At 45.7% G+C, this 25,907-nt stretch overlaps 1 protein-coding gene across 2 annotated transcripts in view; it reads right to left on the reverse strand.

Annotated features, from left to right (window-relative positions):
* SPHK1 (sphingosine kinase 1) overlaps positions 1–25,907 on the reverse strand; it is a 70,381-nt gene that overhangs the window by 41,068 nt on the left and 3,406 nt on the right. Inside the window, exon 1 of one of the 2 annotated variants that reach the window (XM_073563176.1) lies at positions 2,535–3,110. The exons of the other annotated variant lie outside the window; for it this stretch is intronic. Coding sequence (XP_073419277.1) covers positions 2,535–2,931 — 397 coding nt within the window. The 5' untranslated portion in view covers positions 2,932–3,110. Of the gene's footprint in view, positions 1–2,534; positions 3,111–25,907 lie in introns of those variants that run through there. 2 annotated transcript variants of the gene reach the window in all.

The following is a 25,907-nucleotide window of genomic DNA, read 5'->3' on the forward strand; positions in this document are numbered from 1 at the left end:
TTTTTTCTCGATAAGTTCCATTCCTGGTTTTGACATACAAACACTGATGCAAAATACTGACCAAATACTGACGTGTGAATGAGCCTTTATTATTATTTTTTGTCATACGGACACTAGATCTAGGTGAAAAAAACAAACTGATCTCAACAGCCCAATTAAATAACATTGGCCTGTGCTGTGTACATGCTATCTGATTATAACAAGCACAACACTCGTACGTACAATACACTTTACTTAGCACTTAACATAGCAATTTACTGGGCGATTTTACCGATTAGCAAGAACAGGTCCCATAGAATACATCGAGGAGTTTAACTTTCTTTAAAGGGAACCTGTCACGTCACTATTAAGGGGACTGTCAGCATTGAATGACTGTGCAAACCAAGTCTTGCCACTCGTTGCATCATGGGATGGCCAATCTTTTAAATACATCTTCCTTCTATTTCCACCCTTCCCAGGCTCTATGAAGCCAGACCTGTCAATCAAAGAAGGGGAGTGGAGATAGAGGGGAAGCCAAGCAGGTGGAAAGGTATAGTTAAATATTTGGCCACGCCATTATGCACCGAGTGCCCGTACTTGGTTTGAACAGTCATTCTTTGCCAACAGAGGCCCGTCAAAAAAAAAAAAAAAAGTCAGGGACCATGTGTCTTGGATGTCAAATCCAATTGGCTGGTCCCTGGCGATTTCTCCCAGTCCACTCCGCGTGACCGACAGGTCTCTCCCTCTGCATGTGTATATATGATAACGTGTCAGTTTAGGCTGATTCTGGACAATTGTTCTATCAGACTCAGTATGTATGAAGCATTGCTCCTAGGGGAGATGATCTTTGTACACAGTCCAGCAGAGACTTTATGGAAGTGCACCTAGGCTAGAGATCTGTTTTACAGGTGCCATAGCGTCCCCTGCAGTGTGTGCGCGAGTCCCAAGGCGGCCGGCTGAACAATGAAATGTCGCTCTGCTTGGAATGTGCTCGAACCTGTCCCACCTGTCTGTTGTCCACTTGATACAAGTTACACCTGGTGTTTGTTACCAGCGCACAGGGCAATGATCGGGAAGCAGGTCATTGATTCACTGGTGTGCAAACAAAGCTGTCTGTGGCGGTGTGACACAACACATGACAAGCTAGTGCGGATTTGTCATTGTTTAATATTACATGGAAAACAACAGTTCAGCATTGCAAAAGTGCATCCAAATGAGAGATAATATACCTATTATAAAAACACGAGCTTGTCTATAGTGACCCTCTCCCAGTTCTCCTAGAAATATCTATTAAAAAATATTGGACACCGATAAATAACTCCGAAAGCTCATCGTTTCAGATTTGCTGGATAAAATAAGCCACATATACTGTAATATTCATCAGAGTTTCTAGACCCGACCTTTGAGCTGCGGGATAGGTGATAAATTGCAGATCGGTGGGTGTCCCACTGCTGGGATCCACAATGATTGGCATAATGAGGGAATCTTTTTTTTTTTTTTTTTTAACCCTCATAAAATGGAGCGGCAGCCTGGCAATTCAGGACGAGATGGCTGCTCCATTCATTCTCTAAGGGGCTGCCGAATAAAAAACAAAACAAAACAAGTGCATTCTCGGAAGCACAATAGAGAATGAATAGAGTGTCATTACTGATCCACTCTACCATTATAATGGGGATACAAGTACCCCTTTCTGCAGATTTGTGCCGCTTCCAGCAGTCACCCCCCAATCAACAAGTTATCACCTCTCCTGTGCATAAGTGATAACGTCTTCTCACCAGACAACTCCTTTGAAGTCCACAATTTCACTTGTGTTTACGCAACTTTTGGCACCGAGGAAGCGTTTAGGATTATGGAAAAGTGTCACTAATCTACACATGGGGCCCATGAGGTGGCCTCTGATAAGGCGGCCTACTCCCATACAGGAGTGTATCCATAGCAACCAACCACTTTATAGCTTTCCTTATTTTTATATTGGATTACGATATTATAACATGGATTATTAATGAGACTAGACATAATTTGATAGGGACATCTCTAATTCTTAATCAATCTTACATTTGTAACGCTATACATTGGGATGGGCAGATAAATGATTTAGACTTGAAGGGACTTTGGCTACCATTCCATGTATCTACAGGAGACTGTGGCATCTACAGCTGGCGACATGTGGCAGATGTAGCAAAACTGGGTAAATGAAAAGTGGACTGGTTGCCTATAGCAACCAATAAGATTTCAGTCTACAATTTCCAAAAAGGCATTGGAGAATTGAGAGATGGAATCTTATTGGTTGCTTTGGGCAACTCCATCGCTTTTCCATTACCATACTGTTCATAAATGACTATTATATAAAAAACATAATTATCTTAAATTTCAGATCTGTACGATTCCTCCGAGAGGCATTTTATTTACGATGTATAATATTGGTCCCATATATTTCCTTGATATGTAGCACATTTGGCTAATAAGTCGATCTCAAAACCAGGTGACTCGTTTGCTACACACCTGGCACAACTTCTACATCCTGTTGGCTTATGCCCTATGTAAGTAGGACTTACCATGCTCATAAGACAGCTGGCATATCTTCTGTGCCCAGGTCTTTGCCAGGTTCAGGTTCTGCTCTCTATCCCTTGATGCCACTGTCCGGAATGTCCTGGATATTCGTTGCCGGTAGGCGGTGGCCCCCAACATCCCTCGAAGAGGATAAAATATGACTTTGCAGTAGCCTCCTATATCTTTGGGGTCTTTACCCCTGAAAGCACGACAACTAATGCAGTCAGAAAGCTGGAAGGTGGTCTGCATGGACCCCGCGGAAGCAGCTGACAGGCTCTGGATGAACAGCTGTGTTCTGGTCAAGAGCAAAGATAGGGCATTGCCATCCTCAGGCACCTGAGTGAAGGTGTCACAGAGGAGAATGTCAGTTGGGACATTGGATAAGTCTGGGGCTTCTCCCATATTTTTTTGGACCCTAAATAGACTTAAAGAGCATAGGTAGAAAGTATATAGTGCTCAGGCAATGAGCTTAATAGAGAATCAGAGGGAAAGGCACCAGTATGGCATAGAAAAAGAAAAGCAGACTGCAGAGGAAAGCGAGCACACCCTACCCCTCGGCCTGTCAGTTCATATCTGACTCCTGTGTGCCTCTGAGGTCGTAGTTGTAGTCTGCACCTTCTGCTCCCTGCTGCCCCCTAGTGCCAGTATTGCAGACCATCCAGTGGGCACACAGAAGACTCTCACCTGTGCTGCAGGCGAAGCTTAGCTCATTGCACCATGGTGGTAATGATATAGTAGTTTTGCACGGCTATATTTGCATTCTTTTTTCCTATTTGTCTTTCTTCAGTTTGTCAAATAAACACGTTGAGTTAATAGTAGAAAAACAAATATGGACTACAAATACAAATATACACTTTAGAGCATCGATCTTTAACCTGTGGCTCTCCAGCTGATGCACAATTCCACCTAACAGCATGTACTAGCAGCTTTGGGGTATTTCAAACATATTTTATTGGATGGGTCAGATGCCGTCGGATTTTTTCACAGACCCATAGACTTGAATTGCCAATTTATATCTGACACTCGGCTTAAAATCGGGCATTTTAACTGTGGATTTTCCCGATCTCATGCAATTCTTTGGGGAAAATCCTCACATAAATGTCAACATACCCACAAAAGAAATTGATGTATTACAGATTGAAAAATGCACCACAGCTCAGTTTATACTGTATTAAAAAAAAGCATGTAAGGAGGAAGACCGGGCTGCGGGTACATGCGTTATGCCGGGTCCGGAACTGTCGAGGCTGCGTCCAGTGTTGCCGAGGGGAAAGAATGGGGGACTGGACAGGTCCCATGACCTGGGAAGAGTGGGCGTGGCTAAGCCGGGCAGTGAGCAGGAAGCGCGGGAAAGAGCCCTCAGTTTCCCACCGGCGGTGAGAGTAGAGAGAGGAGTGCGGTGCGGAGCCGTGCCCTGACAGAACTTGCGTGAATGCTCTGGTGAGACAGTGTGTGTGCAGAGCGCTGTGCGCCCGGCTAAGCAGATTGCAGTGCCAGGTGCAGGACCCTGAGGTGCATTCCCCATTTCTGATAGACGCGCAGCAGCACGTGTGTTGGACAGAGACTCTTGTAGCGATCCTCACTTTGGCTTCATAGATTTATGGACTAGGAGCGCAGCGGGTTAAACTGGTGACCGCACGTTGCCGCCAGAAGCTGTACCATGATTCTTTGGGATCCATCTGAGGACACCACACCAGCTGTTGCCGGTACTCCAACTCCCATCAGACTGTATGTGGATGAAGATCAGAAAAAGCTACAATAAGTGTCATTTAAATATCAGACTGTCTTGTTAACACTTTACTTCCCTTGAGTCTTGTTTATTAACTCGGGGTTATCAAGGAGCCTTACAAAAGCATAGATATATGATAAAATATAACCTTTATTCACATCTAAATAAAAAGACACCACAACCACACATATGTAAACATATAACCGTGCCACCTACTAGGCCCTACAATGGGACCTACTAACAGCCCTACCTCACAGCGGAGGTTGGCACCCTAAACAGATACGAGATTGGCGCTCCTCGGCGGCTGTTCCCTAAATCTCCTAGATGCCCCTGGATATGTGCAACAAGCAATCTATCATTTAGCCAGGCCCGTGTAATACATTACCTTTAGCCGCTCATGTGACCGGAAGGCAGAGGGAAATCCCTCATGACGTCAAGAGCCTCCCGCGCCACTGCCAGCCGCCGGGGAAATGTAAAAAGGACCCTGCCGCACTGGGCATGCGCGCGCGCTGGGAGCACCATCTTAAATGAAGGCAAAGAAAGGGGCAAACACACTGCAGCGAAAAAAAGGGGCAAAATTGAATATAAAATATTAATATAGATGCAAATATAATACCTTTGCAGGAAATAAAGTAACATGTGCAAAAAAATTTTTTATATATATATAAATCTTAAACGTGCAAAAAAAATATTAAAACAAGTGACAATAAAAAATACAAAAAAATAAAAATATAATGAAATATTTAAATATTATAAGACGCTGCAGAGGGAAACCCCAATAAATAGAGATAGATGAGCTTCATCATTAGGACGGAAAGGTACTTTCAAGAAGATACAGCAGCATCACACATCTTTATAGGATTATTATCTCTCTGTTCCGTCCAAAGTTCTCCAATTATGGACAAAAGACAGCCAGGACATCAGACATTGATGGAATAAAACGATGAGCAGAAATAACTAATAAAAAACAACATAAACACACAGGATTAAAATCCAAGACCAGGGACATAAATATAAATATTTAAAGAAAAGACGCAAAACTTAATTGCTCATTCAAACCGGATGGACTCAGGCTAAGTGCAGACGTACTTTTTTGCCCTGCGGATTTTTCCGCGCAGAATTGAAGAAATCCGCAGGTCAAATGACCTTCATTTTTCCTGCGGATTTCTTCCTTTTTTCTTGCGGTTTTCCCCTGCGGATTTGGAGAATGGAGCACGTGGAAAACCGCACAAAAGAATTGACATGCTGCATATTTTGAACCACAAGAAAACTGCGCGGAAAAATCCGCAGCGTCTGCACAGCATTTTTTTTTGTCTAGTGACTAACATGCTACTGTACATCACAATGCGGATATGCAGCATTTCTGCGTGGTAAAATCCGCTGCGGATCCACTGGATATCTGCATCGTGTGCACATGGCCTCATAGTTCCCAACACTGTTATCCAGCGACATTCCAATTGCGCCAGAATACGCTTAGTGTCACCACCACGTGTGCCACACCTAACCCGATCAATTCCAAAGACCTGTAGGTCCTTTGGATTACATCTATGGTGCAGCCTAAAATGACGCAGTATGGTTTTTAAAATTGAAATGTCCTCCACATCCTTTGCCACCTGAATGTCTCTGACATGTTCATGGGTACGTACCCTTAGTTCATGTGAAGTCAGACCTACATAACAGAGATTACATGTACATTTTGCCAGATACACCACAAATGTGGTGCTGCATGAGATATAATCCGTAATCCTAAAATTTCTACGGCCATCAGCAGAGGCAAAGGATGTGATCCGAACATGATTCCGGCATGCAAGATAATCACTGCAGGGGTTAAAGCCCAATTTCCGTTTACCAGCTCCAAATGGATCAGGTGTTTTGGCAACAAAATGACTTTGTACTAAAATATCCCTCAGATTCTTGCTCCTCTTAGCCGTCATAAGGGGCGAATCCGAGAGATATTTAGACAGAGTATGATCTTTTTTTTTTTAAATAGAAAAAATGTCTATTAAGAATATGTCTCATAGTCCCCCATTAGTGATTGAATGGGCAGCACTCATTGCTATCCGGCTATGACAACCTGCAAACCCTGGGTTGTCATGCCATCCCATTGGCGACCCGCTATCATGTGATATGGGCGCTGATGGGAGGAGGTAATGACTAGAGTTGAGCGACTTTGGTCGGATCGGGTTTCGTGAAACCCGAATGAAACAAAATAAGTTTCAGATGAAACTCGTCCGACTAGAGCAAAACAAAGTCGGAGTTTCGTCCGAAACCCGACCCCAATGCAAGTCAATGGGAAATAAAAGTCGGACGAAACTCCGACTTTTTTTGCTCTAGTCGGACGAGTTTCATCTGAAACTTATCTTGTTTCATTCGGGTTTCACGAAACCCGATCCGACCAAAGTCGCTCAACTCTAGTAATGACGCACTACCTGTGTGTGCATGTTAAATGCCGCTGTCAGAGTTTGACAGCGGCATTTAACTTGTTAACAGCCGCAGGTGAATCACGATTTACCCGCGGCTGTTCCGGGCACATGTCAGCTGATCAGATCAGCTGTCATGTGCTGGAAAAGGTGCAGGCTCATCACTGGAGCCCGCACCAAACGAGGAGGCGTCCAATGACGGATTCTGTCTGTCATTGGATGTTAAGGGGTTAAAAAAGAATTAGAAGCAAATGAAACACAGGCGGATAGATTTAAAAAAAAGGCTCAAAGATAATAGACAATGCCCTTCCCTTAATCCAGGGTGCCGTAATTTTTGTGGGGATCTAAATGTTACTCTTGACACGATGTTGGATAATTCTAAAGGTAGATCGCATCTCTCTTATGTGGTTATCAAGCGTATCAGTAGAGCCTTTTTGCGAATGCAGCTTTATGACATCTGGAGGCTCCAGTACCCACCCATCAGATAGGGACTATAGTTATTACTCCCATCCGCATGATTCTTATAGTAGGTTAGACTATATCCTCCTCCAACAAAATGCCTTACCTTGGCTTTCAGATTTTAGTATGGGTAACATAATGTAGTCAGATCATGCCCCTGTATATTGCTCACTAAAATATTACAATCATTTAATTCCATATCAGAGTCTGCTTTCTTTCCTTTCCATTCCACAATGACACATGTTGCAGTCATCCCTAAACCAGGGAACGACTCCAGCTCATGTAGTAGCTATATGCCTATATCTTTATTAAGGGGAACCTGTCAGCAGGAGTGTGCATAGTAACATACACACAGAGTCAGATCGGCGCCTTTACACTGAATAAAATGGTACTTTGATTAAATCCGTCTTGTGCCCTAAGGTGTGGCTGTGGTATGTGGTGCTCTGATTAGGTACACATAATGCAGACTGCTGACAGGTCGCTGATCCCTCACTGATCTGCCCCCTAGTTTACATAATGAATACCATCACATGCTGAATAAAAAAAAATGCTTCTGCAGGCAGGTTTCCGGCCGTGGCACCTGCTCTGCAGTATAATCGCACTAGATGGTGGCCCGATTCTATCGCATCGGGTATTCTAGAGTCTCTGTTAAAATAAAAATAGTGATATACTCACCTTCCGACAGCCCCCAGACTCTGTCCCTCCTCTCACCACGCTCCCGGCATCTTCCAGTCCCAGTAATGCTTAGCGCGAAACACCGCTAATGACGTCGCGCTCTCGCAAGAGTGACGTCATCTTCGGCCCTTCTCACTAATCATTACTGGGACCGGAAGATGCCGGGAGCGTGGTGAGAGGCAGGACAGAGTCCGGGGGCCGTCGAAAGGTGAGTATATAACTATTTTTTTTTTTAACAGAGACTCTAAACTACCCGATGCGATAGAATCGGGCCACCATCTAGTGTATTATACTCATGTTACACCCGGAGCTTCTGTCACCTAATGCATTGTTCTCCAGTTACAGCCAGAGCTGCAGTCACTGTTCTGCTGTTACCTAATGTATTGTACTCCAGTTACACCCAGAGCTGCTGTCACTGTTCTGCTGTTATCTAATGTATTGTACTCGTTACTCCCAGAGCTGCAGTCACTGTCTGCAGTCACTGTTCTGCTTTTACCTAATGTATTGTAGTCCAGTTACACCCAGAGCTGCAGTCACCGTTCTGCACTTACCTAATGTATTGTACGTAAGTTACACCCAGAGCTGCACTGTTCTGCTCTTACCTAATGTATTGTACGCAAGTTACACCCAGAGCTGCAGTCACCGTTCTGCTCTTACCTAATGTCCTCCTGTTACACCCAGCTCTGCAGTCACTGTTCTGCTGTTATCTAATGTATTGTACTCCAGTTACTCCCAGAGCTGCAGTCACAGTTCTGCTTTTACCTAATCTATTATACTCCTGTTACAGCCAGAGCTGCAGTCACTGTCCAGATCTTAGCAAATGTATTGTACTCAAGTTACACTAAGAGCTGCAGTCACTGTTCTGCTCTTACCTAATGTACTCCTGTTACACCCAGAGCTGCAGTCCCTGTTCTGCTGTTACCTAATGTAGTGTACTCCAGTTACACCCAGATCTGCAGTAACTGTTCTGCTGTTACCTAATGTATTGTATTCCAGTTACACCCAGAGCTGCAGTCACTGTTCTGCTGTTACCTAATGTAGTGTACTCCAGTTACACCCAGATCTGCAGTCACTGTTCTGCTGTTACCTATTGTATTGTACTCCAGTTACACCCAGAGCTGCTGTCACTGTTCTGCTGTTATCTAATGTATTGTACTCCACAGTTACACCCAGAGCTGCAGTCACCGTTCTGCTCTTACCTAATGTATTATACTCCTGTTACAGCCAGAGCTGCAGTCACTGTTCAGATCTTACCTTATGTATTGTACTCCCATTTACACCCAGAGCTGCAGTCACTTTTCTGCTGTTACCTAATGTATTGCACTCCAGTTACACCCAGAGCTGCAGTCACTTTTCTGCTGTTACCTAATGTATTGTACTCCAGTTACACCCAGAGCCGCAGTCACTTTTCTGCTGTTACCTAATGTATTGTACTCCAGAATATGTACAGGACTGTGCCTGTGTAATGAGCGATGCAGCAGTGATACCTTTAACGGCTGTAATGTGCCTGTACAATAAGCAATGCAGCCGTGTTGCCGTGACGACTAAGCAACTGTCGCTGATTGGTCGCGGCCTAACTGCCGTGACCAATCAGCAAGGCAGGATTTCCATTACAGACAGACAGAATTAGACAATTATATAATCGCATAGTTACTTTGCACTTAAACTCTTTTGCAGGTTTACTTGAGCGAGGAAAAAAAAAGAAGTCATTTTTAAAATGGCACCCACCGCGCTTGCACAGTAGCAGCTACCGGTTTGTACAGAGATCCGATAGCTGCTGTCACGCAGGTGCCGGTGGCGCCGTCTTGCTGGAGAAAAAAAACATGTCCTCCACCAAGATGGCACTGCCCGTGCCTGCGCAGTAGCAGGTCTCAGAGATCGCCAACAGCTGCTAACACTTTGAAAATATTAGATATTATTAATCATGTACACACCCAAAAAAAATGTTTAACCGCTTAATGATTGCCAATATGCCTTTTAACAGCGGTAGTTAAAACGGCGTAACGGCGCTGTGGAAAATGTGTATAGCACCCCCTAGAGTCGGATTTTCTTTGGAGTCTCGGCTGCCGGATGTAGCCGAGACCCCACAGTGAACATGATTCGAGTCGGTTTTTACTGATCCCGCTTTTGCCATCGTCGTTATTAACCGTATAACGGTGACCGCAAAAAAAAAGCAGCGATTTTGCTTTCACTTTCTCTTCTGATGTGATCGCACATCATACTAGAGAGAAATAGGGTCCCTGATCCCCCCGGTACCTCACGGTGGTCCTTGGGCCCTCCTGCCTCCTCCGGTGGGCGCCGCCATCTTGGTCCGGGAAGAAAATGGCGGGCGCATGCGCAGTGCGCCCCCCAAATCTGCCAGCTGGCAGAATCCATTCATTCATTGTACATTTTGATCACTGTGATAAACCCTATCACAGTGATCAAAATAAAAAAATACGAAATAACCCCCCCCTTTATCACCCCCTTAGTTAGGGAAATGCAGTATAATGAAATAAAGAAAATATATTTATTTTCATTTTTCCGTTAGGGTTAGGGTTGGAATTAGGGTTAGGGTTGGAATTAGGGTTAGGGTTGGGATTAGGATTATGGTTAGGGATTAGGGTTAGGATTAGGGTTAGGGGTGTGTTGGGGCTAGGGTTGGAAGTAGAATTGAGGGGTTTCCACTATGTAGGCACATCAGGGGGTCTCCAAACACGACATGGCCCCACCATTGATTCCAGCCAATTTTGCGTTCAAAAGTCAAATGGTGCTCCCTCCCTTCCAAGCCCAGACGTGTACCAAAACAGTGGCTTACCCCAACATATGGGGCATCAGCGTACACAGGACAAATTGCACACCAGCTTTGGGGGTCTAATTTCTCCTGTTACCCTTGGGAAAATAAAAAATTGGTGGCTAAAAAATCACTTTTGTGGAATTTTTTTTTTTATTTTCACGGCTCTGCATTGTAAACTTTTGTGAACCATTTGGGGGTTCAAAGTGCTCACTACAGATCTAGATAAGCTCCTTGGGGGTCTAGTTTCCAAAATGGGGTCACTTGTGGGGGGTTTCTACTGTTTAGGCATATCAGGGACTCTGCAAACGCAACATGACTCCCACAGAACATTCCATCAAAGTCTGCAATCCAAAACAGTGCTCCTTTCCTTCCGAGCTCTCCCATGCGCCCAAACAGTGGTTCCCCCCACATATAGGGTCTCAGCATACCCAGGACAAATTGCACAACAACTTTTTTAGTCCAATTTCTCCTGTTACCCTTGGGAAAATAAAAAATGGCAAGCTAAAAAAATCATTTTTGAGGAAAAAAATGATTTTTTATTTTCACAGCTCTGCGTTTATAAACTTCTGTGAAGCATTTGGGGGTTCAAAGTGCTCACCACACATCTAGATATGTTTCTTAAGGGGTCTAGCTTCCAAAATGGGGTCACTTCTTGGGGGTTTCCACTGTTTAGGCACATCAGGGGATCTCCAAATGCGACACGGCATCCAATCTCAATTCCAGCCAATTCTGCGTTGAAAAAGTCAAACGGCGCTCCTTCCATTGTGAGCGCTGCCATGCGCCCAAAAAAGTGGCTACCTCCACATATGGGGTATCGGCGTATTCAGGAGAAATTGCACAACAAATTTTGTGGTTCATTTTCTCTTTTAACATTTGTGAAAATCAAAAAAATTGGTTCTCAAGTAAATTTTTTGCAAAAAAAGGTAAATGTTATTTTTTTCCTTCCACATTGCTTGAGTTCCTGTGAAGCACGTAAAGGGAACGTAAACTTCTTGAATGTGGTTTTGAGTACCTTGTGGGGTCCAGTTTTTAGAATGGTGTCACTTTTGGGAATTTTCTGTCATGTACACCCCTCAAAATTACTTAAAATATGATGTGGTCCCTAAAAAAATGGTTTGTAAATTTTGTTGTAAAAATGAGAAATCGCTGGTCAACTTTTAACCCTTATAACTTCCTAACAAAAAAAAATGTATTTCCAAAATTGTGCTGATGTAAAGTAGACATATGGGAAATGTTATTTATTAAGAAATTTGTGTGACATATCTCTCTGATTTCAGGGCATAAAATTTAAAGTTTGAAAATTGCAAAATGTTAAAAATTTTCACCATATTTCCTTTTTTTTCAAGTCATATAGAAGAAATGTTACCACTAGCATGAAACAAAATATGTCATGAAAAAACAGTCTCAGAATCAGCGGGATCCATTAAAGCGTTCCAGAGTTATAACCTCATAAAGTGACAGTTGTCAGAATTGTAAAACTTGGCCTGGTCATTAAGCTGCAAAATGGCTCTGTCACTTAATGATCCTATTGCTTGATGCCGTAAAGGCTTTTGATAGTATCTCATGGTCTTCGCTCTCTCAAACCCTGAGCCACATCGGTTTAGGTCCTGTATTTACTTCAAAAATCTTAGCCCTCTACCACTCCCCTTCAGCCCAGCTAAAAATTAACAGCTCCCTTTCGGCGCCCTTTTCTATAAAGGTTGCCCCCTCTCCCCAATGTTGTATATCCTGATAATGGAGCATCTTATGGAGGCCATGTGTGCTAATCCTGAAATACGGGGAATCAAAATAGCGGGTTCAGAGTATAAGTGTTCTGCATTTGCTGATGACCTGCTAGTTTTTTTTAACTGATCCACATACCTCGCTTCCTGTCCTGATGTCTGAGCTGGCACATTTTAGTAGTTGGTCCAATTTTAAAGGGGTTGTCCACTACTTTAAATTAACCCCCCAATGTATCCACCGGGGCCCCTAATGAATTTTGTAAATACCTCATGTTGCCTATACTGCCTGTGAGCGGCGCTATCGCTGGCCGCTCACAGGCAACACGTGACCCCCGGCTGCAGCCAGCTCTTGCTTCCGACAAGTGCTGGCAGCAGCCAGGGGTCCCTCTTCCTCCTTCTGCGCTGGCTGCCAGTGTGACGTGGGGGTAAACCCGCCCACAACCCAGCAGCCACCGTGGGGACCCAGCGCTGAGTCATTCCTCATTTGTCGTGACGTCAGTTCTGGGTCACGTGCTGCCTGTGAGCGGCCAAGGATAGCGCCACTCACAGGCAGTATAGGCAACTTAAGGTATTTACAAAATTCATTAGGGGCCCCGGGGGATACATTGGGAGGGTTAATTTAAAGTAGTGGACAACCCCTTTAAGCTCAATCTCAAAAAATCTGAAGCTATAAATATTTCCCTACCCTTGCAAATGGTGAATGTTCTGAAATGTAATTGTCTATTTAAATGGCCCTCAAATAATCATACTAAATACTTGGGCACCATTATTTCAGTAGAATTGTTTGACTTGAACCTTGGTTGACTTTTGTCCATGCGATGTTGTCCTCCTGCTTGCTTCGTGTCACGCTCCTGCGCAGGCATACTGTTCTACCCTGTTGAAAGTTATTTTTCTTCTCTTGCAGGTCGGACCGGGGGCTTATCTACAGCATTATAGCATGCTGTAAATAAGCCCTGAAAGGCGGTGGCCGTATCTTAAGGCCCCGTCACACACAGCGAGATTGCTGATTTTGTGACGCAACAGCGATCTTGCCAGCGATCTCGCTGTCTGTGACACACATCAGTGACCGGCCCCCCTGCCGGGTATCACTGATTGTGCTTGAACGTCCTGGGCCATTTTTTTATCGCATTTTTTGATCGCTGTAAGCAGACGCTGGGAGCTGGTATCTTGTGGCATGTTCACATTCCTTTTCTTTGTTTGTCTTTCTGGCATAGATCTCATAAACTGAACACAGTTCTCCTAGGTCTCCCTCTAGTGGTAGTTCCAGAGAATCAGGCTGGGAGATGCTGTTTAGTGACTCAGCAATTTTTGCCATAAGACTGATAGAGCACAAGAAAGTTCATTTTTAAAGGGAACCTGTCACCTGATTTGGCCGCTATAAAGGCCCCGTCACACTATACTATGCACCAGCGATCCCGACAACGATACGACCTGGTCAGGATCGCTGGTGCCTCGCTACATGATCGCTGGTGAGCTGCCAAACAGGCAGCTTCACAAGCGATCAGGACCAGCGAGTAAAGATCGGGTAACTAAGCATGCGCGTCACTTAGTTACCCGCTGTGTACCTTAGATACCTGCGTGCTTGCGCTAGAAAGCTGGTATATAAGGTAAATATCGGGTAACTAAGGGCGCAGAACTTAGTTACCCGCTGTTTACCTTGGATACCAGCTCCCAGCGCGAGCACGCAGGTATCTAAGACCTCTTTCACACATCAGTTTTTTGCCATCAGTCACAATCCATTGTTTTGTGAATAAAACGGATCCAGCAAATGATGCTGCTGGATCCGTTTTTTTCTCATAGACTTGTATTAGCGACGGATCGTGACGGATGGCCACACGTTTCATCCGTCTTTCGACGGATCCGTCGGAATTTCTGTGTCCGTCGACTGGATACAACGGACATAGCAACGTTTTTTGTGTACGTCGAAAAGTTGGTCATCTACGGATCCAGCGCCATCCGTCGTTGACTATAATGGAAGCCTATGGGCGCAGGATCCTCGCTCTCTCTCGACTGATGTGTGAAAGAGGCCTAAGGCAACAGGATGCAGATCGTTCACCAGAATCCTGTATTCAAGGTCAATATAACACGTTGTCAACCTCCATCCTGAATCTCCTTCATGCACCAGAATGTACCAGGCCCCTGAACTTCACCATCCCTATACACAGAAGCGCACATGCAAGCACGTTCCAGTCAGCCATGCAGTTCCAACTCCATGCTTGGTAGAAATTATGCACATTAAATCGGTAACTGGACTAAATGCCTATGCTGCGCCTTTCTGTCCTGTGTTCCTAGGTCAAAACGCCACAGACGATATGAACAACACTACACAACAAGCAACAGTCTTTCCAAAATCGGCAAAAACTGACATGTCTGACTTTAGAAGGTACATGGTTCACTGCAAACTTACTAAGACTGGTCACACAACGTTCGATGATCAACCTGAAAACTACAGAGGTTGGAAATGTGCCTTGCCTTTAGAACCGTAATTAGTGACCTTGCATCACTGCTGCAGAAGAGCTATATCTGCTGATCAAGTGGCTAGGGCCACAATCCACTGAACGAGTCAAGAGACTTGGATATGTCCACATTAATAATCCAGCGGTTGGTCTCATGGCTGCTTGGGAGAGACTACAAGGAAGCTATGGAAGTCCTGAAGCCATAGAAAATGCACTGTTCACGCTGGATTTTCCAAAAAAATCAGTAAGAACAGTTCAAAATTCCAAGAGCTTAGTGACCTCCTGTTAGAGCTCCAGTTCTAAAGCATACATATATGGGTCGCCCTCCCTGGGCTGTGGGGTACTCGGTACCGGGCCGGTGTCAGCGGGATGTGTCACAGCAGCGGTGACCCGGTCCGTGGCCCTGGGCGCCCAAATCGATGGGGGAATGTAAATGGTGGAATGTAGTTAATGGAATAGTTTGTGACGCCACCTGTGGTGTTCGGCAAGTAGGATGCCAGGCCGACGCTGCATGCAGATCCTCTGGGGCTGGTGGTGTGTTGCAGCCTAGATGGTGTAGCTCCCCACAGGTGAAGCTGTAGTCCCAGGGCAGTGTGGATGCAATGGAAGAGGAGAGGTGCAGGCGGTGTGGAGAATGGTACCCAGCTGTAGCGGTGCTGAATGTGTTAGCGCACAAATGAATGGAGGACACCGGGGCTTGTAGTTCCAAAGCTTTACTCACAGTCCGTTGTACACACACACAGGTGCCTGCCTCTGGGCCGTGTCCTCTGGGTCAGAGACTCAATCAACCTCCGGGCAAGTTAGGATTCTCCCCTCCAACACTCCGCCAACATGTACCTTTCTGAACGACTCCTCTATAGCGCCTTAAAGTGTGAAGATCTCCTAGTACTGAGTTACACTGGAGTTCCTCCTGACTGATGTTCTTAAGAACTCTACTTGAACGGCAGACAGCTGTAGCCTGCTTCGGGGACTCCCTTCTCTTGAGTCCCGGCTCTCTATCCAATTGATGTTGTGCCCCAAGTCTTAGATGGGAGTAGTGCATTTACAGCCAACTACTCCACCGGTGTCTGCTGTAGAACCATAAGTGTCCATACAACCTCGGGGACTGGGCCCCGGCCTTGCGCTGAGAGCCTATAGGCAGGGTTCCTCTTCTAACCCACGTCCTCTCTGTTCTCTCTACTCCTTCGTTCCTTACTTGTCTCTCTTTCTTATGGAAGCTTAGGTTTCAGTCAGTTCTACGTCTTTCTCCTTCTTTTCCTTTCCCGTGCCAGCTGGCTCAGATCACTGAGGCAGCTGCAGCACTCCTTCCTCCATCCCGTCTTCCTGGGATCCTCACTCCTGTCTGAGTGACTTCCTACCCGACTGACCTTCTGTCAGACTGCCCCTGTCAACCTACACTTTCCCACTCTTTTATGTATCTTAACTCCACCCACCTCCCAGCATGTCCAGTGTTCCAAGCAGGGAACCACCAAAGGTGCTCTGCTACCCTCTGAGCAAGGAGCCGCAATGTGGTTGTGCAGAACTACCCTGTTGTGTGGGGTGCGAGTGTTGGAGTGTGGAAAGGAGCTTACCCGGATGGTGGGGCACTACACCATAGGAGGTGCAGTACCTCTGTGGCGACTGAGCCTCAGGGGCGCCACATATACCTACCTAGCTTCAGCTAACTGGACACTGCCTGTGAGGTAAACCCAATTGTTTCTAAGCTACAGTACAATATTCAAGAAAAGTGGACCACACTTGGGTCAAGGTACAAAATAGAAAACCAAGTCTCCTTTCCTCCATTTTACTACTTCTGTGACTTTATCAAAAAATATTGCAGAGTGTAAGACTGACCTAAGCTTTTCCTACGGAGAGCCCAGTGACCCTGGTTTATCATCTCCTAAATATGAAAGTCCACATCCTAATAACAGAAATCGCAGAGGTCCAGTGTCAGTCAAGAAGACTGATGTTCTTCCCACACCACCATCATTTCCAGACAAGAGCAGCAAGTTGAAAAGGTTGAAAACCCTAATCGAATGTGTCCCATTCACAAGAAGCCACATACCCTAAAGAAGTGCATCGGCTTCAGAAAGAAACCATTCCAGAAACGCACAGAGATTCTAAAGAACTTTGGGGTATGTTACAGATGTTGTGCTTCTACTGAGTACTTTGCTAAAGACTGTAAAATTGCTATTAAGTGTTTGGAGTGAAACAGTGAGGACCACGTACAAGCGCTCCATCCATCCTAACTTAACTCTGCAGCGTCTACACCTTCTCACACCACAAGGCATGGTGAAGAGGATGCAGATCAAGCAGTGAGTCCTACCACAATATTTTCTTCATGCACAGAATGTCTGCAGAGATTGCCTCGGGGGAAAAATTGTGTGCAAAGATATGTCTGGTGAACGTACCGGGGACTGGTTAAAGCTGCAGCGAAACGCGCGTTGGGCAAGGCGGTGAGAGCGAGAAAGCAGCACTATATCACCCTATGTCACTTTATTCTTTGATCATCTAGTTTTCTACCTCTTGCAACTTGGCACTTTATTATTATTTATCTTTTTCATTACTTGAATAAGCACAGGCCACTTTAATTGGCACTACAATTATTTTATTTTTGTGCATTACTGGTCAGCTGGTTATATATGGTTATATAAAGAAGGTGCTTTTATACTATTGCCCAAATATCATTTTTATGTTAAACCACTGCGGACCTTGACATTTTTTATTAGAAATGTTGTGATGCAGTGACCCCTGTGACAGCTAGGGGGTGCTGTATGGGACATGCATGCAGGTGTTCCTTCATTGTAATAGGGAAAATGGTGAGATGGGTGGGACCAGTCACCTACAAACCCACCCAGGGGCGTGTCTGAACGCCCAGGATAAAGCCTGTGTGTGTGTGGCTGTGTGAAATAGGACTTTTAGTGAGGTCATAACCATGTGATCCATACCTCACTTGTGGGTGTAGTTATGGACCATATAATGTGCCTGAGGTCTGGTCACATGGGGAGAGTGTATGGACCTGATTGGTTCATGTGGAAGGTCCTGGAAGGCCTATGTGTTGGAAGGTGTGCTACCTCCCTGAAGAGCACATGGAGGCTTTGGACCTGGTGGCCTGTGTGTTGGACTGTTCCAAGTGGGGACAGAAGTCCTGAACAGCAGACAGAGAGGCCGTGTTTCCAGAGTCAGTGACGGCTCTGCATTGGGAAGCTACCGCCCGGCTGAGAATCTGAAACTGTTAGGAGGCCTAGTAAGCAAGGCGTTGTCTGGGATGGTGATCCCAGTTCGGCAGCTTCCCTGACAAACGTGAGTGATACTGACTGAGGTCAGAAAGAGACTGGGTTCAGACTATGGAGTCGGCATCTGGAGCAGGAGCTCCTAAGGGTATGTGCACACGCCGCGGATTCTGCTGCGGATCCGCAGCGGATTTGGCTCTGCGGGTCCGCAGCAGATTCTGCTGCGTTGAATAGTACCTATATTTTCTATGGAAATAAAGAAACGCAGTGCACATGCTGCAGATTTGCTGCGGGTTACAATCCGCAGCATGTCAATTCTTTGTGCAGATTTTGCTGCGGTTTCCTACCTTCACCATTGTGAGGTGAGAAACCGCAGGGCAAAACCGCAGGCTAATCTGCAGGTAAACCGCAGGTCTTTTGACCTGCGGAGTTACCTGCGGATTTTACAAAATCCGCAGGGAGAAATCCGCAGCACTAAAAACTACGTGTGCACATAGCCTATGAGTTAAACCCGGACAGGGGGAAATAACTGTGTTGAGGCTATAGAGCCTGTTTACTGGACATGGCACAGCCTGTGTGGCCACAGGTCTGAGAGAGCGGAGCCCTAATATGAACACTGACCTGTCTGATGTAAGATTGTTGCGTTTTATGGTTTATGCTGTATAATAAATCACATAGATTGTTTAAATGGAAAGTGTTCCTGTGTGCCGTGAATCCGCTGCCAAGTGAGTGTTCCCCAACACTAACAATAAGCGCTACCTTACAATGTATACAAACATCTATTTTTGTTATTAATAAAAAATTACTTTATCATCTAAATATTTGATAATTATTAAATATGAGGCGTCAAGGTTCACACTGGGTTCACCTATGGCATAATTCCTGAATATTGATTATTATATTTTATTATTTATATAACTTTTGATACTTGGACATTCTTATTATTATGCTGCCTTTTACTTACCTTAAAAAACAATCATGTACATCCTTGTAATTCCCATTCTGTTTCTTGTTGAGAGAAGTTTTTGTTATTTGTCCTGTTATATGTTGTATTTTCAATAAATATTAAACATATATTCGGTTTTGCACTGTTGGTTTGATAATTTGATTAGTGTCTCTTTTGGGGGATCAGAGTCCCCCCAAAAAAATTTGCGGACACGGTTGATACTTTTTGATTTGTTAATTTTTATTGAGTCCAAAATCTGATCGGGAAGTATTGGATCTTAGTGGTGTTCATAACATAATAAATCACGCACTAAGATCCAATATACACCAATAGTGGGTGTATGGTTATTAATTTTCATAATTGCACGATTAATAATAAAATTTAATTTTTAATTCACATTTCCTTCCCCTTTTCCCCCCTTTGTCCAAAGCAGGAAAAAAAAACAAAACGGTATACAGTCTGTTAAGCTGCGGAAATCCACCCACTCAGGATTAGCAAAACACACGGTTCAGTTTAGCACAAAAATGAGAACCACTCTGGAGTTAGCCTCTCCAGACAAACTGAACACTTAATGACTCAAAAGCTGGCTATTTATATCCCAGACCACACCCTGGGTTGGAAATATGGAGAACAACCTCCCACCCGCTCTATGGTTGTTCACAAAAAGCTAGCCCTTTAAATGGCGGATTAACCTCGGTCAACACATAGTTTGCTGTAGCAAACTTCTAGGTTTCAAATCACTGAAGCTAACAGCCTCAGTGAAACATATCTCCTCCACTACCTTGACAGTGACTTTGTGAAATGTAACCCCCCCCCCACACACACACACACACACACTCGCCACATCTGCCCAAAGCCTGGGGTTTTGTCGCCTTCAGTCACCAAACTGGGAAATCTAATCTGGGTATCTGCATTACCGTTTAGCTTCCTGGGCCTGTGCTCAACATGAATACTAAAGTCCTGGAGCGCTATAAACTGCATAGTCACCCGGGAATTCTTCTCCTTTCTTTCCCTCATCCATCTCAGGGGCGCATGATCTGACACAAGCCTGAACTTCTGACCTAACAGGCAAGGACTCTTTTTCTACATTGGTGTAGTGTTTCTCACAGGTAGAGAGTTTTTCTGCTTAGATATAGGATGAAATGTTCCTCCACATTTACTTCTTTGGACAACACGGCTCCCAACCCAACCTCAGAGACGCCTATTTGGACCCCAAATTCCTTACTGAAGTCAGGTTGCATCAGGACTGGCTGCTTACACAGTGCGAGCTCCAACTCTTAGAATGCCATCTCGGCTTCAGTAGACCACATGGCTATCGATGTCTTTGTGCCCTTCAGAATGTTGGTCAGGGATAGTGTTATCATGGCGAAATTCATGATAAATCTCCGATAGTATCCCACAATTCCCAGAAAGGCCTGAACCTGTTTCGTGGGAGATTGGTTGTGGACAATTTTGGAATGCCTCCACCTTATTCACTTGCAGCTTTATTTCGCCCCTTTCAACAATGTAGCCCAAGTATTTTGCCTCTTCTTTCCCCATGGCACACTTATTTGGGTTTATGGTAAACTCTGCCTTCCTTAGCGCATCCAGTACTGCCTGGACCTTCTGCACGTGACTTCACCAATCCGGCCTGAAGATCACAATGCCATCCATACTTTTTGTGAGAGGCTAGGATCCGGTCCATGGCCTTTTGGATGGTAGCTTGGGCTCCCTGCACACTGAACGGCATCTTGGTATCCTGAAAGCACCCGTCAGGTGTAGAGAAGGCAGTCTTCCCCGGCAATTGGGGACAGGAGAATTTGCCAGTGCCCTTTCATTAGGACCAGGGTGGTGATGTATCTGGCTGGCCCTAGCCTCATAATGAGTTCATCGGCCCCGAGCATCAGATATGCATTGAATTTGGACAACTCATTTAGCTTCGTGTAGTCGTTACAGAAGCGTCACTCTCCATCCGGCTTTGGCACAAGGACAATGAGGCTGGACCAGCTACTCTTTGACTCTTTGATGACACCCAGGCTCAACATTCTCCACACCTCCTTCAAGATCACCTTGCAGCGGGCTTTGGGGATTCGATGTGGCTTTTTTTTCACACGTACATGCGGTTTCATCAAGATCTTATGCTCAACAACCTGTGTATGTCCTGGCAACTCCGAAAACAGGTCTCGGTTTTGCGGAAGCAGTTCTTGGCACTGTTCTTTCTGGGCCAGTGACAGTGTCTCTGTCACTGTGATATCTTCGACCTTAGTTTCAGGATTGGCCCCCAGGCACTGAGCTTCATCCGGGTCCCTGTCTCGCCACGTTTTAAGCAGGTTGATGTGGTATACCTGGTATGGCTTTCTTCTCACTGGCTAGTGGAGCTTGTAGTTGACATCACTCAACTTTTCAACCACGTCGTATGGCCTTTGTCAGTTGGCCAGGAACTTACTTTCCACCGTGGTGATCAACACCAACAACCGGTCTCCAGGGCTAAACTGTCTCAGTCTCGCAACCAATTGTAGACCCTTGTCTAGGCTTCGTGTGCTTGAAGGAGGCTCTCCCTCACAATCGCCATTACCTTCACGATCCTGTCTTGCATCTGGGCCACATGCTTGATGATGCTCCAGTGGGGTGTTACTTCGACTTCCGAGGTCTCCTTCACAATGTCCCTGAGGGTGCCGTCCATATAGCAGCTTGAACGATGAGAATCCCTTAGAGGCCTGTGGAACTTCCCTAATAGAGAATAACAGGTATGTGAGTAGCCAATCGCAACCTTGGCCATCGCTCTCCATGACCTTCTTAAGCATTGACTTTAGGGTCTTGTTGAATCTCTCCATCAGGCCGTCCATCTGCGGATGGTACATTGACGTCCTGAGTTGAGTGTTCTGGAGAGACTTACACAACTCTCTCATCACTTTGGACATAAAAGTACCGTATATACTCGAGTATAAGCCGACCCGAGTATAAGCCGACCCCCCTAATTTTGCCACAAAAAACTGGGAGAACTTATTGACTCGAGTATAAGCCTAGGGTGGGAAATGCTCCATAGATTGTTCCCCCATATGGTGTCCCCATAAGAAGCTCCATAGATTGTTCCCCATATGCTGCCCCATAAGAAGCTCCATAGATTGTTCCCCCATATGCTGACCCCAGAAGAAGCTCCAGATTATTCCCCCATATGCTGACCCCAGAAGAAGCTCCATAGATTGTTCCCCCATATGCTGACCCCAGAAGAAGCTCCAGATTATTCCCCCATATGCTGCCCCCATAAGAAGCTCCATAGATTGTTCCCCCATATGCTGAACCCAGAAGAAGCTCCATAGATTATTCCCCCATATGCTGCCCCCATGCTGCTGCTGTTGCATGTAAAAATAAAAAAATGACATACTCACCTCTCCGTCGCTGGGTGTCAGGTGCCGGTGTCACTGCTGGCACCTGAGATACTCACCTGTCCTGCGTCCATGGCTGCTCACCGCTATCTGCCACGTCATCAGTCAGTGACGTTCAGACTGCAGGGGGCGCGGCGCGCACTAACCACGTCACCGCGCCCTCTGCTGTCTGAAGTCACTGACCGATGACAGACAGCAGCAAGCAGCCATGGACGCAGGACAGGTGAGTATCGCTATACTTACCCGTCCTGACGCTGTGTCTTGAGCCCCCAGCTTCTCCCCGTGCTCTCTCTTCCTGCCTTCAGCGGTCATGTGGTACCGCTCATTAAAACTCATGAATGTGCGCATATTCATGAGTTTTAATGAGCGGCACCACGTGACCGCTGAAGGCAGGAAGAGAGAGCACGGGGAGAAGCTGGGGGCTCAAGACACAGCGTCAGGATGGGTAAGTATGACCTGACACCCCCGCCCCCCCTCCCCCTCTGACCCCCTTTGTATATGACTCGAATATAAGACGAGAGGGGGACTTACAGCCCAAATTTTTGGGCTGAAAATCTAGGCTTATATTCGAGTATATACGGTAGTTCTTTGGTATGTTAGAATCTCCTTTGGCAGGCCCGTCTGGGAGAAAATATGGACTAGCTCTCGAGCTATACTCCTGGCAGAGTAGTTTCTCAGTGGTACTGCCTCACATCTCTTGAGCAACCTCGTTTATCACAGTAAACAAGGAGAAGAACTGTGTAAACATGGTAAGCATCACTGAGAAAATGTAAAGAAAAATGAATTTATTAACATGCACATATACAAAAAAGACATTTACAATTTAAAAACAATTAAAAAACCAAAAGGCTAAAAAATGTGTGATTGCTGGAAATCCGTATAGGGATCATCCAGATTCCTCCACTGTGTAGACTGGGGGGTAAACCAGATATGGTAAGCAATCAAGTAACCCTGGGAAGTCAAGTGTTAAGGCGAACCTGTCACCAGGTTTGGTCATTACAATTTTACGGCCACTGCCTTTAAGGGCTTATCTACAGCATTCTATAATGTTGTAGATAAGCCCTCAATCCCGACCTGCAAGAGAAGAAAAATAACATTTATTATAGTCTCCTGCGGGGCGGTTCGGTCCTATGGGTATTGCAGGTCTTGGTCCAGCGCCTCCCATCTTCTTGCGATGCTCCCCTCCTGCTTGCTTCATGTCCCCCCGGCATCGCGCTCCTGCACAGGCGTACTTATCTGCCCTGTTGACGGCAGAGCAAATTCCTGCAGTGCGCAGGCGATGGGCCTCTCTGACTTTTCCCGATGCCTGCGCACTGCAGTACTTTGCTCTGCCCTCAACAGGGCAAATAAGTACGCCTGTGCAGGAGCGCGATGTCGGGAGCCTGCGTGGATGACACAGGGACGCGTCATCCACATGATGCAAGCAGGATGGCGGCAATCATAAGAAGATGGGAGGCGCCGGACCAAGACCTGCGACACCCCTCAGACCAGAGTGCCCCACAGGTAAGTATAATAAAACTTATTTTTCTTATCTTTAAGGTCGGATCGGGAGCTTATCTACAGCATTATAGAATGTTGCAGATAAGCCCTGAAAGGCAGTGGCTGTAACTCGTATCAGCCAAACCTGGTGACAGGTTTCCTTTAAAGCAGTATTGCAAACAATGCACAAATATAATGACACAGTGCTTGAGTGAATAGACAGGCACAAATAACTATGACATCTCCAGCAGCGCAATTCTTTATCTGCAGCCAGGGTCGGACTGGCCTGGCGGGGTGTGAGCAGGTTGTGGGATGCAGTGACGGACAGGAGGCAGAGCAAGGGTTAACAGATTTATTAACAGAGGTATACTCCATGCAGCGAGATAATGGGTTAAGCAGGGGGCCATTTTACTATGTGCGGATATGAGGAATCTTTATTTTTTCTCAATCTCTGTGTGCATGAAGCCAGGACAAGGGGCCAGGATGGATATATGGGGGGCAGGACAAAGGACCAGGATGGATACATATGGGGGGGCCAGGATGGATACATATGGGGGGCCGGGATGGATTTATGGGGGGCAGGACAAAGGACCAGGATGCATATATATGGATACATGTGGGGGGCCATGTTGGATATACAGTATGGTGGAGCCAGGATACATATATATGGGGGAGCCAAGATGCATATATATGGATAGCTAGGATAGATATATGGTAGAGCCAGGATGTATATACAGCTCTGGCAAAAAATTAAGAGACCACTGCACAGTTTTATAAAAATCAGCTTCTCTACATGTCTGACAGCCATTCCATTCCAGTGTCCGTTGAATTCCAACCATAGCACACCTCATTCTACTTGATGTGCTTCTGATTAGGTGATCACCTGAACCAAATCTTATTTAACAAAAGGAAGTATAAAAAACCCTGCTGTGGTGTTCACAATCCTCTTGCAATAGGACAAGCTGGATGGCAAAACAAGTGCTAGTGTCATGGCTGAGGACAGGATTTCTTTGTCCCGTCCTCTCAGGGTTAATTTTGTGTGGCCTCCTTTTGCTTTGGGGAGGGCTATATTTACCCACCTATTTACCCACCTCTGTCTGGTGTGCTTGCATACTGTTTAGTCCGTTTGCCTTTCAGTGTATGACCCATTCTGTTTCCTCATTCTGTGCATTGACTAGCGACTCCATGCTTATTGTCTGTCTCTGGCTCTGACCTTTGGCTTGGTAATCGTACTTCTCACCTGTCTGCCCTATTTGTACTGTACCGCTAGTTTCAACTTTCTGACCTTCGGCTCGTCCTTATCATTCTCTGCGTCTCACCCTTTGGCACTCCATCTACCTTCCTGGCTTGACTTCGGCTCGTTAAGACTACTCTCCGGCATCGCCAGTCACCGCCGCTACTCGGTGTCTGGCTCCGCCTCCAGTCATCTCCCCAGTGGTCACGTGCTTCAGGTCCTGCGCGCCGGCAGGTACGCTTTCCGCATCTCCCCTCACACGCTCTCGGAACACGTGCGCAGACTCCTGTTATATGTCTGCAGCTAGATTCTTGATAGCTAGTAATATCCCAAAAGTAATAGAAATTAAAAAATAACTTTTAACCATGCCAAAGGAGTTGAAAAGAAATGTCTTGAGATATTATGGACAACAAAGCTACAGACCGGCAGAGGGCGCAAAACAACTCTCCACTGACTGAGATGACCGTCATCTTATTCGAATGTCACTCAGCAACCGCAGGATGACATCAAGTGACCTACAAAAGGAATGGCAAATGGCAGCTGGGGTGAAGTGCACGGCAAGAACAGTTCGTAACAGGCTCCTAGAGGCAGGGCTTAAGTCATGTAAAGCTAGAAAAAAGCCTTTCATCAATGAGAAGCAAAGGAGAGCCAGGCTGAAGTTTGCCAAAGACCATAAGGATTGGACCATAGAGGACTGGAGTAAGGTAATCTTCTCTGAGGAGTCTAATTTTCTGCTTTGCCTAACACCTGGTCGTCTGATGGTAAGATGGAGACACAGAGAGGTGTACAAGACTCAGTGTCTTGCACCCACCGTGAAATTTGGTGGAGGATCGGTGATGATCTGGCGATGCTTCAGCAAGGCTAGAATTGGGCAGGTTAATCTTTGCAATGGACGTATGAATCAAGCCG

The sequence above is a fragment of the Dendrobates tinctorius genome, unplaced genomic scaffold, assembly GCF_039654945.1.
Source record: "Dendrobates tinctorius isolate UK_male_01 unplaced genomic scaffold, ASM3965494v1 ptg000383l, whole genome shotgun sequence".
In the NCBI taxonomy this organism is placed as follows: Eukaryota; Metazoa; Chordata; class Amphibia; order Anura; family Dendrobatidae; genus Dendrobates; species Dendrobates tinctorius.